Source organism: Salvelinus namaycush, chromosome 9 (genome assembly GCF_016432855.1).
Source record: "Salvelinus namaycush isolate Seneca chromosome 9, SaNama_1.0, whole genome shotgun sequence".
In the NCBI taxonomy this organism is placed as follows: Eukaryota; Metazoa; Chordata; class Actinopteri; order Salmoniformes; family Salmonidae; genus Salvelinus; species Salvelinus namaycush.
In genome coordinates this window covers 27,782,924-27,803,702 of record NC_052315.1, presented here as the reverse complement: position 1 = coordinate 27,803,702, position 20,779 = coordinate 27,782,924, and the positions used below count along the sequence as shown (strand labels likewise).

The 20,779-nt window shown below is 42.0% G+C and overlaps 1 protein-coding gene across 1 annotated transcript in view; it reads right to left on the bottom strand.

The window, feature by feature from the left end:
* Window positions 1-20,779, bottom strand: part of LOC120053452 (insulin-like growth factor 1 receptor) — a 187,672-nt gene that overhangs the window by 163,458 nt on the left and 3,435 nt on the right. The window contains exon 2 of the mRNA XM_039000579.1: window positions 6,078-6,641. Coding sequence (XP_038856507.1) covers window positions 6,078-6,641 — 564 coding nt within the window. The remainder of the gene's footprint in view (window positions 1-6,077; window positions 6,642-20,779) is intronic.

Sequence of the window (20,779 nt, the reverse complement as noted above, 5' to 3'; positions counted from 1 at the left end):
GTACACACTCCAATAGTCTCTCATTCACAATTTTACAGGCACTTGATAATGCCTCGAATTTCAAGGCGGCATCCCCTTTGTGGCCATAATGCACCCTAAAAAAATACATGCATTTTGCGGCCCGGAGTGCTGCGTAGTGCCCTTCTCCCTGAGTGCTGCGCAATCCGAAGCGCCTCTCACTCACATGGCTCTCGTCACGTGATCGGTGCTTTCTCACAGGCTACAAGTGAAGACAGACACATCGGGGACGGAACTGTGCGCGTCCTTATCCAATTCCGAGGTGCATATTGAAGATATTGGAAGAACTGTCCACATTTACTTTTCGTCAGCCAACAAGATAAGTAGGCCTAATGAACAGCAAAAGTACAAGCCTATGTCAATCTACTATCCCCCATAGTACAAAAGTCAACCTTTTTTATCCTGTGTGAGAAATAAATATCCCAAACATAGTCTGGGACAGTTATGCGGTGCAATAAATCCAAAATGCATACAACCACTGGCATAAAAAAACATGTTTTATTCAATGTGGCTGACGCAACAGATCAGAACGTTTAGCTTAAAATGTTGATAAACTATTTGGCTATTTCTTCACATTATAAGCACAGCAATCCGCACATGGCAGTAGGCTATACTGCCCTACCAAGCAAAAAGTCTTTACATATACTAAATAATATATGTGTGAAATTTGTTTTGATTTTGAATGGACGGTAGCGTCCCACCTGGCCAACATCCAGTGAAATTGCAGAGCGCGAAATTCAAAAATACTAATTTCAAATATTTAACATTCTTGAAAATATATGTGTTAGACATCAAAATAAAGCTTAACTTCTTGTTAATCCAGCCGCCGTGTCAGATTTGGGACAGCCTGCCTGCCTGCATGCTGCCTATCAACCAGCCTCTCTCTCTCCCGTTGGCTGGCTTTGCTCCCTTCTCCTCTGGGTGAGGAAGACATGCCTGTCTGGAACAGAACGACCTGAGGGGCCCATTTGAAGCAGGCCAGAGAGCACGCTCAGTCACAAGACCCAAAAACACACACCGACAACACACAATGTCACAGGGCCATGGCCAGCCCAAACCACTCAACTGCACTGCATGGCGGCTGGGGTGTGTAAACAGTCAAGAGATATCGCACAGTCAAAGCTGTTAACAGCCTCTGATAAGGCTGGCGGAAGAGAGAAGGGAAATTACTGGTAAAACTATCAAGAAGGGCAATAAAAGAAGACGTCTGGACCAAACTTGATGAAGGGAAGGAGGGCGGGAAGGAGGGAAAGGGGGAACATTGGAGGAGGAGGGCGCTGGGCTGTGTTATGCCTCCTCCAGGGTGTTAGTGAGAGCCTGCCATTGTGCTTGTGCACTTGATATTTCTGTGACATTTTTCCCTCAACCCCCTCCTCATATAAGCCCTCCGTTAGCGCCTCGCCACACACCGCAGCCTGCTACTAAAGAGAACTCAGTAATCTCCACGGCCCGGCTCTGCCTTATCCCAGACAAAGAGCCAAATACCAGCCAGGTAACCCTATCCTATCCTACCCACGCCCAGCCATAGAGCCAGGAATGAACCTGTCATGTGTTGCTATTTTCATGCGCATCTCTGAGGATATCTTTTCCTTTTAATCTAACATTATGAAGGTTGGTGTTGTTTAAATCTGTACACAGTGTGTATATACAAGCAGGCAAGGCAAGTATAGAGTAAAGGCCTGTTTGACCTGACAAACAATAGTGCTCCAAAAAACATCCGCCGGAGGCTAAACTTGTCCTACTAGCAAAAAGCATCTCCTAGTCACGTACTGTAATTAAAGAGATGCATTCAGAGTAGAGGACTGGTCTGGATTGACTAGGAAACCACTGCACTGCATGCCCTTGAAGAAACATCTGTACTGGAGAAAAACAAGGCAATTATGCAGAGGGGTGGAGACAAGTGGAGTATCTACCCTTCAGTGAGGGCCAGAGAAAGTATCATCTCTGCTAGACTCAGAGACTTGACCATTGTATGGGTGAGACTTGACCATTGTATGGGTGAGACTTGATCATTGTATGGGGGAGACTTGACCATTGTATGGGGGAGACTTGACCATTGTATGGGGGAGACTTGACCATTGTATGGGAGAGACTTGACCATTGTATGGGGGAGACTTGACCATTGTATGGGAGAGACTTGACCATTGTATGGGGGAGACTTGACCATTGTATGGGGGAGACTTGACCATTGTATGGGGGAGACTTGAGCCTACAAATCTAACAGTAGAACCACTAAACCACAATCACACACCCTCTAAATGAGCCATTCTATTGTGATATCACAACGCAGTCTATCTCTGATAGCCTTCATCTTCAGAGTTAAGACCACAAAGCTCAGAGGATTTATCCTGCATTAAGGTGGGAAAACGGAACTGTGGGAGCAAATCAAAAATGCCCTTTGTCTACTTTCTGTTACAAATCTTATGAAAAACAAAGATGTTGGCCCCTAACATTGGTTCCAACCAACATCAGATAAAGCAAAAGCAAATCTTTGTACATCAGGGAAGTTCGTTCCGCACAGCCCACTGGGCAAAAACTGGTTGCATCAAAGTTGTTTCCATGTTATTTCAGCCAAAAACAAAATCTGATGATGCTGAATCAACGTGTAAAACTGATTGGATTTGCAAAAAGTCATCAACGTAAGGGAATTTTGTATTTTCTGTTGACATCTCCAGCAAACGTAAATCAAAGCTAGATGTTGAAATGATGTCTGTGCCCAGAGGAAGGTCATTTAAGTACAGTTGAGGTCGGCCGTTTACATACACCTTAGCCAAATACATTTAAACTCAGTTTTTCAAATTTCCTGACATTTAATCCTAGTAAAAATGTCCTGTTTTAGGTCAGTTAGGATCACCACTTTATTTTAAGAATGTGAAATGTCAGAATAATAGTAGAGAGTATGATTTATTTCAGCTTTTATTTCTTTCATCACATTCCCAGTGGGTCAGAAGTTTACATACACTCAATTTGTATTCGGTTGCATTGCCTTTAAATTGTTTAACTTGGGTCAAACGTTTCGGGTAGCCTTCCACAAGCTTCCCACAATAAGTTGGGTGAATTTTGGCCCATTCCTCCTGACAGAGCTGGTGTAGGTTGGTAGGCCTCCTTGCTCGCACACGCTTTTTCAGTTCTGCCCACAAATATTCTATGGGATTGAGGTCAGGGCTTTGTGATGGCCACTCCAATACCTTAACTTTGTTGTCCTTAAGCCATTTTGCCACAACTTTGGAAGTATGCGTGGGGTCATTGTCCATTTGGAAGACCCATTTGCAACCAAGATTTAACTTCCTGACTGATGTCTTGAGATGTTGCTTCAATATAGCCACATCATTTCCCTTCCTCATGATGCCATCTATTTTGTGAAATGCACCGGTCCCTTGTGCAGCAAAGCACCCCCACAACATGATGCTGCCACGGTTGGGATGGTGTTCTTTGGCTTGCAAGCCTCCCCCCTTTTCCTCCAAACATAACAATGGTCCTTATGGCCAAACAATTCTATTTTTGTTTCATCAGACCAGAGGATATTTCTCCAAAAAGTATGATCTTTGTCCCCATGTGCATATGCAAACCGTAGTCTGGCTTTTTTATGGCAGTTTTGGAGCAGTGGCTTCTTCCTTGCTGAGCGGCCTTTCAGGTTATGTCGATATAGGACTTGTTTTACTGTGGATATAGATACTTTTGTACCTGTTTCCTCCAGCATCTTCACAAGGTCCTTTGCTGTTGTTCTGTGACTGATTTGCACTTCTCGCACCAAAGTACGTTCATCTCTAGGAGACAGAACGCGTCTCCTTCCTGAGCGGTATGACGGCTGCGTGGTCCCTTGGTGTTTATACTTGCGCACAATTGTTTGTACAGATGAACGTGGTACCTTCAGGTGTTTGGAAATTAATCCCAAGGATGAACCAGACTTGTGGAGGTATACAATTTATTTTCTGAGGTCTTGGCTGATTTCTTTTGATTTTGCCATGATGTCAAGCAAAGAGGCACTGAGTTTGATGGTAGGCCTTGAAATACATCCACAGGTACACCTCCAATTGACTCAAATTATGTAAATTAGCCTATCAGAAGCTTCTAAAGCCATGACATCATTATCTGGAATTTTCCAAGCTGTTTAAAGGCACAGTCAACTTAGTGTATGTAAACTTCTGACCCACTAGAATTGTGATACAGTGAATTATAAGTGAAATAATCTGTCTGTAAACAATTGTTGGAAAAATGACTTGTGTCATGCACGAAGTAGATGTCCTAACCGACTTGCCAAAACTATAGTTTGTTAACAAGACATGTGTGGAGTGGTTGAAAAACGAGTTTAAATGACTCCAACCTAAGTGTATGTAAACTTCCGACTTCAACTGTATGTCCATCACGGCCAGTCCGGGCTGTCTATACTGTAACACAGTTAACTACACCAGAGGCCCTACAAATACCTTCAACATCCTGAATAATTTAATTCTGCATTCAAAGAACAATAATCACAACAATAAAGACAATTCCTTGTTTATAGAAACATAAATGGTCACTAAGGAAGTCGCTAGAGGTTGATTTCCTCTATTTGTTTTCTGGGTCTGAAGGGAAGGGGAGATGATTAGAACTACCAGTTATCCATGGGAGTTGTAGACAGGTCTTCAAAAGGCCAGGGCTGGGAGGACATTTTCCCACCATTATTCCATGTTGATGAGTGGAAATGGGAGCAGACAGGCAGGCAGGAGGAGTAGGAGCCTAGAAGCCCTGTTTTCCTCCCAACCTTTTTGGAGTCAAGGTCGACCTCATCTCCTTCACCTGGCAAATTTATCTGAACCCCTTTGATTTGGACCTGGGAGATTCTGCAGAAACTGTCCACACAGAGAGACACTCTAAACAGGCTTTAAACAGGCGCTGTCTCACTCAAGCTCTCACTAATAGTCTAGACAAAACAAATAAATACGTTACGGTGGGAGTCTGGTTGGTCAATGCTGTCACCCTCTCACCCACACATCAACATCAACAACAACACCCACTATGCCTAAGAAAGACAACAAAACAACTTTTTCCACTATGCCTTGCCCTTAAAGATGGAATCCGCATTAGGGTAAACAGCACCACTGTTCGCCCAGTGTCTTTGTTATTGTTTTTGTTTTGTTGATGAAAAGAAAGAAGAGGAGCATTGCAGCGCATATTTTGCTGTCCTATCGTGTGTGCAATGATGACTGAGGGGGGAAAAAACTTTGTTTGTTGTTTGTAGAAACATCTTTCTTGTTGCAATATCCCAAACAGGCGTGTCAGTTTCACCAATTAAGGAGTCCAGTCCTAAATAAGTAAATTGTTAGCTGTTAAAGTCTTACAACCAGACATTAATTGTATATATTTACTTAATTCAAATGTTATATCTGTGAGTAATAGACAGATATACATCTTAATAATATAACTATAAAGAGGCTACCTGAAACTTATCCTTCATTTTTCATAGCCTTTAAATAATTGTGCTGTAGTGTGGTGTGTCATAACTTATTCATCACATCAGGTAAGATATAGTAAATATTGACCTGATATGGTCCAGACAGGAAGAGCAAAAGTAACCTCAACTGAGCATGTATTTAATACCAAGAGCTGTATAATGCACCCATCCTTAGTTCTGTCAGCAAATAGGTTGATCTAAAGAAAAGGCCTCCATAATAAACAGAGAGGAAAGGTTTTTACTGGACAGGGGACAATCCTTCTCCCTGCTGAAAATGAAGGGAAAACACTGCATAGATTCATGGGATTTGTTCACTGGGGAAGAAATGCACAATTTGAGAATGTTTGCGAGACTGGAACCCACCTACCTATATCAGAGACTTATGCAAAAGGCTTGCATCACAAGTGGAATAGACAAACTGCCAAATACCCCAGGTATTTGGGAAATAATCTTCCTTAAAACCTTAAAAAACAAACAAACAAATCTCCTTTTCTGCAGGCGTAAACAAAGATCGTAAAAAAAATAGATAGCAATAAACAGGAGCTCTGTGAACAGGCTGTCCTCTGTGACCCTGACTGGGTCTCTGCTGCCCACACTGTAAAGAGAAAAGCTCAGAGCTCCTTACCTTTCTGGCAGTGGTTGGATGTCCAGCAGCGAGAGTTAAAGTTGCCGTTAAAGCTGGTCTTGATGCACTGAGCATTGTCCTCCGTGATGCCTGGACACACATCACCACACTCCTTGGACTGCTTGTTCCCCGCAATGAAGTTGTTGAACTCTGCGTCCATGATGAGAGACCAGTCCACAGAGTCCAGGTAGCAGAGCTCCGGGTTCTTCTCGATCCGGATGGCCCCTCGCGTGATGTTCCTCAGGTTGTACAGGCCGATGTCCTTCAGACTGGTCATCTCAAAGATAACCAGGGCATAGTTGTAGAAGAGGTTGCGTCCGCGGATGACGTTGAGGTTGGGGAAGAGCGTGCTGAGGCTGTCCAGGCCGGAGACGCGGAACAGGAGCAGGTAGTCCGTGATGACGGTCAGCTTGGGGAAGCTGAGGGAGCGGAAGAGCTCCTGGTTGAGGTTGTTGGTCTTGTCTCCGATGAGGAGGATCTGCAGGAAGCCCTCCACCACCGTGCAGTTCTCCAGACGCTTGAACTCACTGATGTCATTACGTATGTCAATACTTGGACCACAGACTGGAGGAGAGAGAAAGGGAAAGAAAAATCACACATTACATAATTATTACACATCTTAGTTAAGAATTTTAAAACACAGTATTTGTTTTTCCTTTATTCAATGTACCTAAATAAAATGTACCATTAAATTTGATTTTAGAATTTATTTATCAATTTGTCTGCATACCTATTCATTGTGTTAATCTGTTTACCATGTCTATGATGTAAATCCAATTTCAAGTATTTTCAGGTAGTGACCTGGCTTAAAGGTTCACTGTCAGCCAGTCCCAGACATACTGTAAGATGACAGCACCAAAATAACAAGCACAGCAGCCATTAATAGCATGTAATCTAATCTTCTTGAGATCATCTCTGAAAATATCTGGACTTGATAGTGCTTAAAACAGGATGTCTTATGTTGTTCTCTTCATGTACAAAAGTTTATTTTGCTATTGTTTTATGGATATAACTATTAATTTTACTGTGACAAGAGAGAGACAAACAGACAGGGTCATCTGAGGTGAGTGTGCTCTCCATTCTGAGCAGGCGTCAGAAGTTCTCTCTCTCAATGACAAGGGTCAATATTTTCAGATTCTATTGCAATATATTTTGGTAAGATCTGGGATCCTAGGTTCCTCTCCTTTACCGGGATAACCCGTGTTTAAAAAGATCCCATCCATCTTAGCTCAGCACACAGAAAGCAACACACGAAACCAAAGTGCCCGAAGTTGACTATCTCTCTCATACACACACACTCATACACACTGACACCTTGATCTATTATTCATTAATGACAATCATCTCTGCTTTTAATTGTGTCTGTCAATTACTCCAAGTGGGAATGGATACAAGCATACATAATGGGATATCACCACTGAAAGACTGCTATGATAACAAACCATATAAAACCCAGTCCCTGTTAATCTAAGTGTTTCATGGATAACACTAAATGTACTGTCAGAATGTAAACAAAACTATATGTCCCACATCTACCTGTATTGGCTGTTGCTTGGCCCCTGTCTCCCTATAAACCCAAGCTAATAATTTCACTGTAACACTTGGAGCAAGCCATCTCCTCTGGGTCTATTGATACGTACAGTATGTAATGATGTAATAATGATTTCTTCTAACAGTCCATTCACACCAGGAAAGCAGAGCTACATTGTAGCCATGACATACCATGGAATGTGTTAAGATTCTCAGGACTGTAGTACAAAGGCAAAACAAAACAAGCAGTATTATTAACATATGCCCTTTCAGAGTAGGAGGGAGACCTGCTACACTCATTACCAACTCCCTGTCCAAAGCAGGTATTGGTCAAGGCAGGTATTGGTCAAGGCCGGTATTGGTCAAGGCAGGTATTGGTCAAGGCCGGTATTGGTCAAGGCAGGTATTGGTCAAGGCAGGTATTGGTCAAGGCCGGTATTGGTCAAGGCAGGTATTGGTCAAGGCAGGTATTGGTCAAGGCCGGTATTGGTCAAGGCAGGTATTGGTCAAGGCAGGTATTGGTCAAGGCCGGTATTGGTCAAGGCAGGTATTGGTCAAGGCAGGTATTGGTCAAGGCCGGTATTGGTCAAGGCCGGTATTGGTCAAGGCAGGTATTGGTCAAGGCAGGTATTGGTCAAGGCCGGTATTGGTCAATGCAGGTATTGGTCAAGGCAGGTATTGGTCAAGGCCGGTATTGGTCAAGGCAGGTATTGGTCAAGGCAGTAATGTGTGATATAAAAATTAAAAATTAAAAATGTAAAACACTACAAAAAAATCATAGAACACCCGACAGATCTACAAGAGGTTTGAAATGCTACTTGGAAGGTGAAGTAATCAGTAGAAGAAATGTCTTGACATATGAGCTCCTTTGGCTAAACCTGTAATGTTCTTACAGAGGCTTAGGACACCCTCTCAATGAGTGTCAGCGTCACAGGGCCTGTGCAGTGACAAATTGTCCTGCTTTAAACCACCCGGCCCTGATCCCTGTCAACACACCATTTAATTGACGATATGTTTTCTGCTCATTTCCACAAAGTTGAACAATGAGCTAAACTGTACCTAACCTCACAATAATGACCATAACAAAAGCTAAAGCTAAACTCTCCTTCCAGACTCATATTAAACATCTCCAATCCAAAATCAAATCAAGAATCGGCTTTCTATTTTGCAACAAAGCCTCCTTCACTCACGCCGCCAAACTTACCCTAGTAAAACTGACTATCCTACCGATCATCGACTTCGGCGATGTCATCTACAAAATAGCTTCCAATACTCTACTCAGCAAACTAGATGCAGTTTATCATAGTGCCATCCGTTTTGTTACTAAAACACCTTATACCACCCACCACTGCGACCTGTATGCTCTAGTCGGCTGGCCCTCGCTACATATTCGTCGCCAGACCCACTTGCTTCAGGTCATCTATAAGTCCATGCTAGGTAAAGCTCCGCCTTATCTCAGTTCACTGGTCACAATAACAACACCCACCCGTAGCACACGTTCCAGCACTGATCATCCCCAAAGCCAACACCTCATTTGGCCGCCTTTCCCTCCAGTTCTCTGCTGCCTGTGACTGGAACGAATTGCAAAAATCGCTGAAGTTGGAGACTTTTATTTCCCTCACCAACTTTAAACATCTGCTATCTGAGCAGCTAACCGATCGCTGCAGCTGTACATAGTCCATCTGTAAACAGCCCACCCAATTTACCTACCTCATCCCCTTACTGTTTTTATTTATTTACTTTTCTGCTCTTTTGCACACCAGTATCTCTACTTGCACATTGATCATCTGATGATTTATCACTCCAGTGTTAATCTGCTAAATTGTAATTATTCGCTCCTATGGCGTATTTATTGCCTACCTCCTCATGCCTTTTGCACACAATGTATATAGACAATTTTTTTTCCTACTGTGTTATTGACTTGTTTATTGTTTACTCCATCTGTAACTCTGTGTTGTTGTCTGTTCACACTGCTATGCTTTATCTTGGCCAGGTCGCAGTTGTAAATTAGAACTTGTGCTCAACTAGCCTACCTGGTTAAATAAAGGTGAAATAAAATACTTTTTTTTTTTTTTATCTTTAAGCTTCCCAGTTGAATCATGTTGATCTACTGCTACTTAGATTAGAATTTTATTGAAAATGAATGGAAGCCAAAAGATGCCATCTCTTCTTTCATATGAATGACATCCATGGAACACATACTGCACCATAGGCCAAACATTTACTCTCTCATTATTTCTAGCAGTAGGCTAGCCTAAAAGAGATTCAACTTCAGTAGTGACAAAATATCATGCTTGAAGTTCCTTTTTCAATCTATCCTGACAAAAATAGTGACCGCATTGTTTATCAGGATGAATGGACTTTATTTTCTCCTGTCAGTGTGGTAGACTTTTTTCAAATTTAGAACGGAAATGATTACTCCCGTTGAAAATAGTATTTGCTTTCTCCTATCGACACTAAAGCTCTGGGGATCCACTTCTGAGCCACCAAGCTGCATGTCCTCTTTGTTTCATTGAGAATTTCCCTGCTCCTCGACCAGCCAGAGAGAGGGGAGGAGGGGTGGAGCAACTCAAACACAAAGACTAATTTGTTTGTTAAGTAAAGAGAAACTCTTGGCCTCACTTCCTGTTGGAGGCATTAATAGAATCAGGGGGAGTCTGGTGGGGAAAAGACAGGAGCAGGGGCAGTGGTGGATATTGTGGCAACGGAGGAGATAGAGTTTCTGCCAGGCAAGACTATCTGAGGCCTTGCTATTGGTGTAAAACCCATCGGCGATAAAAGGAGAAGGTGAATTAAATTAGAAGTATTTTGGAACGCTATTGTGGCAATTACATCTGCATTGCTTGCTCTTTGGGGTATTAGGCTCAGTTTCTGTATAAGCACTGTGAAAACTGCTGATGTAAAAACGGCTTTATAAATACATTTGATTGATTGATTGACAAAAGACCACACTAGTAGAATGTCTAATAGTACTAGTAAACCTGTGACACTCCTCCACCTGAATATGTCGTGACATCGCTGTTCTCAAACCAACATAACACCACATCCTCTTCTCCCACATAACGCCAACAAAGGGGGAGAGAGAGAGCAGGAGAAAGAGACTCCTACTCCCTCCTTTCTCACCCACTTGTTATAGTCATTAACTGTGTTAAGCACCAGGAATTCCAATCATTTCATTGGAAAAGGCTTGAGTAGATCTGCCTCAAAGGTAAGCCATCGGGGATCTGTGCATCCTGCTAAGCCTGATCCATATGTTGTGATGGGCTATCACTTAATAAGCAATAAAGGTGAATTAAGGTGCATTACACTGGCATCCCTTTTGACTGTATTTTATATCTAAACAATTTTCATATTTGTCCAAATTCATTTGAACAGAGCGTATGGGGGAAATTAATAAAATGCCAACCATGACAGGAGTAATTTCCTATTGTTGTGTAACAGCTGTGTCTGGCCACTGTCCTCACAGTGGGATAAGCACACATAGAATAAAGTGCTTCTTCCTGTCCCTTTGCACTGTTCACACTGCTGAGTAAACACACATATCTCCAGCGTGTAATGGAATCGAGCGGGTCATGGTTATGATTGATAACCTTGCCCTGACCTTACATAGGAATGTCTTCCACACACAAACAAACACACACACAGGTGACCCTGTGAAAGAGTGAAATCAAGCATATTGCTATCCTCAAACAAAGTAAAAATCCAAGGTTAGTAAACCCCTTGACTATCACAATATATCAGCCGCAATCTCTTAACAGATAAAAAAAAATCACATTCTGCGTTAACTGAACTTTCACGGTTAAGCTGCGTCCCATAACAGGAGAGGAAGTCAGTCCCAACTCAAGATCAGTATCTGTTTATCAGAGGTTACTGAAACCATTTAAAAGACCAGTATGAGACCATTCTCGGAATGGGATCAATTGTATATTTTCCCGCTGTAAACTCCAGAAAAGTTGTTAAGAGGAGGAAGTATTTTCTTGGCTTTGAAATGTAATGTGATGGGAAAAAAACACGGGCTGGACCTTGTTGAATTTACTCACCCACAAGTTTCTGACCATCAGAACACAATATGCTATCCTGTACACTTTTCAGTTCTAGTCTATTTTTTACATAGTTTGTTTTTCTCAGATATGCAGACTAGAGGTCGACCAATTAATCGGAATGGGGGCCGATTTCAAGTTTTCATAACAATCGGTAATCCGCATTTTTGGACACCGATTATGGCCGATTACATTGCACTCCACGAGGAGACTGCGTGGCAGGCTGACTACCTGTTATGCGAGTCCAGCAAGGAGCCAAGGTAAGTTGCTAGCTAGCATTAAACTTATCTTATAAAAAACAATCAATCTTAACATAATCACTAGTTAACTACACATGGTTGATGATATTACTAGGTTAACTAGTTTGTCCTACGTTGCATATAATCAATGTGGTGCCTGTTAATTTATCATCGAATCACAGCCTACTTCGCCAAACGGGTGATGATTTAACAAGCGCATTCGCGAAAAAAAGCACTGTCGTTGCACCAATGTACCTAACCATAAACATCAATGCCTTTATTAAAATCAATACACAAGTATATATTTTTAAACCTGCATATTTAGTTAATATTGCCTGCTAACATGAATTTCTTTTAACTAGGGAAATTGTCACTTCTCTTGCGTTCTGTGCAAGCAGAGTCGGGGTATATGCAGCAGTTTGGGCTGCCTGGCTCATTGCGAACTGAGTGAAGATCATTTCTAACTAACAAAGACCGTAATTAATTTGCCAGAATTGTACATATTTATGACATAACATTGAAGGTTGTGCAATGTAACAGCAATATTTAGACTTAGGGATGCCACCCATTCGATAAAATTCGGAACAGTTCCGTATTTCACTGAAAGAATAAACGTTAAGTTTTCAAAATTATAGTTTCCGGATTTGACCATATTAATGACCTAAGGCTCATATTTCTGTGTGTTATTATATTATAATTAAGTATATGATTTGATAGAGCAGTCTGACTGAGCGGTGGTAGGCAGCAGCAGGCTCGTAAGCATTCATTCAAACAGCACTTTCCTGCATTTGCCAGCAGCTCTTCGCTGTGCTTCAAGCATTGCGCTGTTTATGACTTCAAGCCTATCAACTCCCGAGATTAGGCTGGCAATACTATAGTGCCTATAAGAACATCCAATAGTCAAAGGTATATGAAATACAAATGGTATAGAGAGAAATATTCCTATAATAATTACAACCTAAAACTTCTTACCTGAGATATTGAAGACTCATGATAAAAGGAACCACCAGCTTTCATATGTTCTCATGTTCTGAGCAAGGAACTTAAACGTTAGCTTTTTTACATGGCAAATATTGCACTTTTACTTTCTTCTCCAACACTTCGTTTTTGCATTATTTAAACCAAATTGAACATGTTTCATTATTTATTTGAGACCAAATAGATTTTATTGATGTATTATATTAAGTTAAAATAAAAGTGTTCATTCAGTATTGTTGCATTTGTCATTATTACAAATATATATATAAAAATCGTCCAATTAATCGGTATCGGCTTTTTTTGGTCCTCCAATAATCGGCATTGGCGTTGAAAAATCATAATCGGTCGACCTCTAATGCAGACAAATGTGAGAGCCTGATGAGCAGTTGCAAATGCAGTGGACCAGGTCCCTCCATCCCTCCGAGTTGAATGTAAGATGGCAGCGCTGAGGAGGGCACAAGTCTTGCCGGTTCCTGCTCAACCTTGGTTTGTTTTTTTATACTGTGCTCAAATGTTTATTCTATTCTGAGCCATGTACTTTATGTTCGTATTCTTATCTTTTCTTATTTCTTATTGCTGTTGCATTGCCGAGAAGGAACCTGCAAGTAAGGATTTAATTGGACGGTGTATACCAGGTGTAATCCTGTACATACGACTAATAAAACTTGAAACTTGTCCCTCACACCTGACACCTCAACTTGACTTAATCCCCCACATGCTGGAAGTCATCTGACCAGTGGTCTGGTGGGCCACTTCCCCTGCATGGTCCTCACTTCAAAAGCACAGGTTCAGATATCAGACCCAGACTAGTAACACAACACTGTCACCCCCTTACACACACTCCAAACCCTCACCTCGGCCCGACTGCAGCATGGCAGAGAAGGGGTAAACACACACATACCTGCCGTCTTTTAAATATAGTTTATAGTCATGTTTAATGGGTTTGCACAATCAGGTCACATTCCAATACCACTTAAGTTGAGCAGTTGAGCTATTGAGGCTGAAACATTACCTCCCCAGCCATTTGAAACGACATCCACAGTATGTTGCAGCTTATTTATATGGTTTGTCCATATCAAGTGTTACAAATCAAAGAGCTGCACATTACCAAAGAGAGGATGTTCCCCCAGAACAATCATAAAAATGATGAAAGTCACTGTTTCAATATGGATCTGGCCACAGTCTCTTGATCTGCAGCCTGTCACTGTGCAATCTATTAGAAGAGATAACACTTGCAATCATACTGCAAATTGTACAATACTACATGGGCTATTAAACCCGTGGGCCACAGTACATGATCATGTATGCGTCTGGCCAGAGATTGCATATGAGCAAATACTCTTGACAGCCCACTTTAAATAAGTGTTTAATTAAGCATTGTAAACCTCAGCTGGCGGCCTGGAGAGGCCGTAGGACAGGATTTGACTGCACTCTCATAAACTAGCACAGTGACACACTTTCCCATCCCTGCCTGCACAGTTCCTGTCAGGCTGCCTGCCACGCTGTGTGGACTGCAGTGAGAGAGTAGAGCTGAGCACAAGGCACAAGGCACACACACACACAGGCATGCACACTGCGCTGACTCCCTCGCTGGGGGTGAGACACGATATGCCGGCATCACTGCCCCCTTAGCGGAACCAGGGCTGAGGGATGGGCAGAGGCACAGTGGGTACTTCCACAGTGGGTACTTCCAGTCACGAGATAGAGTAGGACTCTTATAGGAATGTGCATCTCTCCTTTCATGATTTGATTTGATTATGATTTGATACGCATCTAGATACATGGGCTCTGATACGATACAGGAACAATACGTTTTAGTCTGAAACGATTCAGTGTACGATTCGGTTTGATTAGGGGATGGAATTGATGCGATTCGGTTCAATTCGATTACACCGTACTCAAACCGGCCGCACGCGTGTGCCATTTTGCGCAAATTGATTTTGTCCCCCCACATCAAACGCGATCATGACACGCAGGTTGAAATATCAAAACAAACTCTGAACCAATTATGTTAATTTGGGAACAGGTCAAAAAGCATTAAATATTTATGGCAATTTAGCTAGCTAACTTGTCCTATTTAGCTAGCTTGCTGTTGATAGCTAATTTGTCCTAGGATATAAACCGTGAGTTGTTACTCTGACAATTAATCCACAGATAAAAGGGTAAACCAAATATTTTCTAGTCATCTCTCCTCCTTCCAGGCCTTTTCTTCTTTGGACTTATATGGCGATTGGCATCTAACTTTCATAGTTACCACGACTACCGACCAAACTCAGTTCATCTTTCAATCACCCACGTGGGAATAACCAATGAGGAGATGGCACGTGGGTATCTGCTTCTATAAACCAATGAGGAGATGGGAGAGGCAGGACTTGCATCGCGTTCAGCTTCACAAATAGAACTGACTTCTATTTTAGCGCTTGGCAAATCAGACGCTCGTTGGCGTGCACGAGCAGTGTGGATGCAAAAATGTAATAACATGTACGTTTAAATTTATTTTGCAACGCGGGCGGTGTGGTCAGCATGTTAGAAATTATTAGGACAGGACTATCGTGTGTGGTATATATTGTTTTTGGGGGAGGGGATTTATTCATCCTAAAAAATAAATATCAGGTAACTTACTGCATTTCAACACATTTTAGCATGGTGCAGAGAAAAATTGCTGTTTTATAACACAATTCTACACATTTTGGGCTCCAGAGTGGGGCAGCGTTCTAAGGCACTGCATCTCAGTGCTAGAGGCGTCACTACAGTCTGGGCCAATTGTGCGCTGCCTTATGAGACATAGTGAAGACATCAAAACCATGAAATAACACATATGTAATCATGTAATGACCAAAAAAGTGTTAAACAATTAAAAAATATGTTATATTTGAGATTCTTCAAAGTAGAGAATGTCAAGCTTGTAAAGTGAAGCTGTCATCAAGGCAAAGGGTGGCTACTTGAAGAATCTACAATATAAAATATATTTTGATTTGTTTAACACTTTTTTGGTTACTACATGATTCCATATGTGTTATTTCATAGATTTGATGTCTTCACTGTTATTCTACAACGTAGAAAATAGTAAAAATAAAGAAAAACCCTTGAATGAGTAGGTGTATCCAAACTTTTGACTGGTAGTGTATATCAAATTACTCTTGAACGTTGTAATAGTAGAACGCACAAGGTGACATTTTTAAATTGGGTAGTGCATCATCAGTATTCCTCTTGTCATGTCAGTCATTGTATACCTTAGAGAGCTATTTATAACTTGTCAGAAATGTCCAGATCAACTAGCTCATGTCAGCTAACATTTTTTAGCTAGGCTTTTTAGCCCGTAGATTTTGTAGTAATGTTCGAGTTACTCAAATATCACATGAATACACATTTAACATGGCAAAATACATAGAATTTCAAGAAAATTTGTTTTAAACCTGCCACATTTTCTATGTACCCCATGACAACATGTGCATAATTGCAGGAAATAAGCTTTAAACCTGCAACATTTTCTTTCCGCCAACAAGAGGTGAACAATTTATGTCATGAACAGTGCTTGCGCCCATATGGCACGAGCTCGCGCAGCGGGGGCGTGGGATGTTCCCCAATGCTGGAAGGGGGGTGCGAGTGAAAAGTTTGGAACCCCTGGGCTACTGAACTGAAGGAGAGGACGCATCAATTCAGTCACAAAATTGATTTATTTTCGGAATAAAACAATAGGAATAAAAAACATTAATAAACCGGCGATTCGTAACGTTTGAATCGGTTTTCTTTCCGATGCATGCTTATTTTGGATCAGTTTGGGCTCCCGCAAACCGAATGCATTAGCATCTTAAACATTTGAACCGGGGACTGATGCGTATTGGTTAATCGTTACATCCCTAGAGTCTTACTGTCTCACCCATGAGAGAGAGGATGCATTCATGTCTGAGTCACTAGCCCAAGCCCCAGTCACAAGGACCACTGCATCACAGTCCTCTGTACCACTTAGCCAAAGGTAGAAAGGGAGCGTGGATGTCAAGTGCAGAGGAACATCTAACCCCCATTCTGCGTAACCTTGGTAACAGCTAATGCCATTCTGCTTTCCAGGAGGAATGGGTCCTGTCGTAACTATGCAATAGAAATGCCAGTGCGTCTGTGTTAAACAAGAGCCAGCAGTCACAGGACATGAACAAACAGTGGAAGCTGAGTCTAACAATACGCACACAGTGAGATCTGTCTTCATTCAAGGCCCTCTAGGTGAGGATAGCATCATTACTCTAAATTGTGATTTTAGCCCTGAATCCCACACTTCACTTAAACCTTTACTTGAGCTCCAACAAGGAGGCAGCTGAGTAAAATGATGAGTCATGCTAGCCAAAAGGAGTACCTCAAATAGTGTGTGTGTCAGAGTGTGGCTGGGGCTGGGGTTCGATAGGAGCATCTGTCTGCTGCCAGGCCAGGCTGTCCAGAGACCGCCCGTGTGAACAGCAAAGACCAATAAAACAGTTCACAAACTCTCTACTCTTTCAATCAACAAAACCATGTCTGTTTCCCTAGTGGGAGTATTTTTGCACATTCTATTTCCAAACACCAACTTTCTCCTCTCTCTAACTCTCTCTCACACCTTTTCTCCCTCTCTCTCTCTCTCCCTCTCTCACCCTCTCTCTCCCTCCCTCTCAATGTATCATTGAGCCTTGTTTGCTGTATACTTGGAAGCAATGGCATGGAAAGTTTACTGTGGTGAGAGTTAAAAGCGAGCTTAATTACATTTTATTAGCATGGACAGATTATTAAAATGCATAGGGTAGAAAGTATACAAGACCTGATGGAGCATGGCCATTAATTTGTTATGCCCAGAATAATTGTATATTCTATGCATAAAATATAGCCCTTGATTCAATGTTGCTGATTTTTTTAAACCTTTGGGAAATGGCCAATATCATATATATTGTAAAAACAGATTGGCCGGCATCAATACTACTTTAGGGTAAAAAAAAACTTTTACCATGTAATGAAAGTGACCAAGGTTTGTTGCTCTAAGTGAAATGGTAAACATGCACTTATTTACCGTTATCTTGGCTGTATTGGTCTGACACCTGAAAGTTCTGAACTTGTCTCCAGTCCTCCTACACATGATGGTGAGCTATATGTTGAGAAACTCCACCCATGGCTTCAGGGACTGAGGTCCAAAGGAATCCCAAAGTTCAAGAGTAAAAAGTTTTCATGCCCCTACAGAGGCGGTGGGATTCTGTCGTGCTCAGCAGGATGCTGGGAAATGCCCCACTCTGTGATTCACAGTGGCGAGAACACTGGCCTGACTACACTGGTCAATAGCTCTCAATTGTTTGAGTCCTCCTCCTTTTTTAATGCTAATTGAGATCGTTCCCTGTTTCCTTTCCATGTCAAAATCATCTCCAATATCCCACATCCCCTTCCTTTCCTCATAGTACAAAACACAGTTCTCATCAATTACATCCACAGGGCTACACAAACACACTAGCTAGTAACTATACAAAATCAACAAGGCATCACATAGATAAACAACCACCCCTCCTAAAGAACCCATGTGTCAGTTTCATTTCTGATAGATACCCATACTCACTTATAACGTAAATGCAACCACCAAAGTACTACAGATATAGGCTATGAAAAATAAACAGCCGACAACCAATAAATAGCAACTAACAGACAGCAGCAATAAAGACTGTATGTAAGTATAATCTGTGAGTTGTAATGTCATTGTTTAACTAATAAACAAATGGCACCCCCTTATTGAGCAATTGTGAACATTCGTTTCTGAAGGGCCTTAATGTATTGATTTTAGGGGTGTAACGGTTCACCAAACCAACAGTTCGGTAGGTATTGTGGTTTTGGGGTCACAGTTCAGTTCGGTTCCGGTACAGGGGGAAATGAAATGCCAACAGTTACTGTAGTTTTACTTGTTTGTTTTTGTTGTTGATGGGCGGTCACTGTTAAGTAGCTCTCCGTAGACCTGGGGGTCCATCCATCTGTAGTATGCGCAACACAGGACGCACTGGCCAATTCATTGACAACTTCGGCTTTAACCTGCTTATATAGAGCAGGTACTACATGCTTGCAAAAATGGGTCCGAGAGGACAATGTTCGTAACGTGGCTCGAGCACTTTCACGAGGTGCTGAAACCCCTTATTCTTCTCAACCACCGAGAATGGGCGCATATCCACAGCTATAAACATACCTATCGCTCTTGTAGAATCAGCTGCGAAGGGCTGCTTGAGTACAGAGGGGAGACGTAGTTATGTTGTTTTTTTGCGTTTCCGTCTTGCTCCGCAGGTAGGAATATTGGGGTGATGTCGGTGTAAATGCATCAACATGTTTGAGGTGTTGGCAGCTGTATAGCTTATTCACGTTGAGCAGTGGCGACGTACTCTCTGTCCAACGCTATTTAATCTACTGGGAAGACAAAATGTTCCCAAACTGGAGATTTAAACAATGATGGAGAATCCTCCTAGTTCATCGACCCCACCACTCACCATCGTACAGAACTAGTTCCCGGCTGCGCCTCACAAAAGGACAGTATGAAATGCACCAATTAAGATTCAAATTTTGATAACAACGTGCGCATAGGCTCTAGTTGTTTTAATGGAATAGCCAGAATTGTTTTCAGCTCAGATTTACTCAAGAGGCATACAACACAGCATAAGCATAGCCTATAGGCCTAGTGTTTTTAGTTTTTATTTGAACAAAAATATAAACACAACATGTAGTGTTGGTGCCATGTTTCATGAGCGGAAATAAAAGATCCCAGGACATGGTGTGCACAAATTTGTTTTCATCCCTGTTGGTGAACCTTTCTCCTTTGCCAAGATATTCCATCCACCTAACAGGTGTGGCATATCAAGAAGCTGAATAAACAGCATGATCATTACACAGGTGCACCTTGTGCTGGGCCAATAAAAGGTCACTCTAAAATGTGCAGTTTTGTCACACAACACAATGCCACAGATGTCTCAAGTTTTGAGCGAGTGTGCAATTGGCATGCTTACTGCAGGAATGTCCACCAGAGCTGTTGCCAGATAATGTCATGTAAATTTCTCTACCATAAGCCAATGTCGTTTTAGAGAATTTGTCAGTATGTCCAACCGACGTCCAACCGGCCTCACAACCGCAGACCACGTGTATGGTATTGTGTGGGCGAGCGGGTTGATGTCAACATTGTGAACAGAGTGCCCCATGGTGGCGGTGGGATTATGGTATAGGCAGGCATAAGTTACGGAAAACGAACACAATTACATTTTATCAATGGCAATTTGAATGCACCAAAATACAGTGACGAGATCCTGAGGCCAATTGTCATGCTATTCATCCACCGCCATCACCTCATATTTAAGCATGATAATGCACGGCCCCATGTCGCAAGGATCTGTACACAATTCCTGGAAGCTAAAAATGTCCCAGTTCTTCCAAGGACTGCATACTCACCAGACATGTCACCCATTGAGCATGTTTGGGATGCTCCGGATCGACAGCGTGTTCCAGTTTCCTCCCATAACCTGCCATTGAAGAGGAGTGGGACAACATTCTACAGGCCACAATCAACAGCCTGATCAACTCTATGCGAAAGAGATGTGTTGCGCTGCGTGAGGCAAATGGTGGTCACACCAGATACTGACTGGTTTTCTGATCCACGCCACTACTTTTTTTTAAGGTATCTGTGACCAACAGATGCATATTTGTATTTCCAGTCATGTGAAATCTATAGATTAGGGACTAATTCATTTTTTTCAATTGACTGATTTCCTTATATGAACTGTAACTAAGTAAAATCTTTGAAATTGTTGCATGTTGCGTTTATATTTTTGTTCAGTATATTTTTTATGCATTCATTCGGGTTCACAGTGCGGACTGAACTGACTCCCCGTGTTCGGTACAAATATGTGTACCTTTACACCCCTAATCGATTTTGCAGGAGACA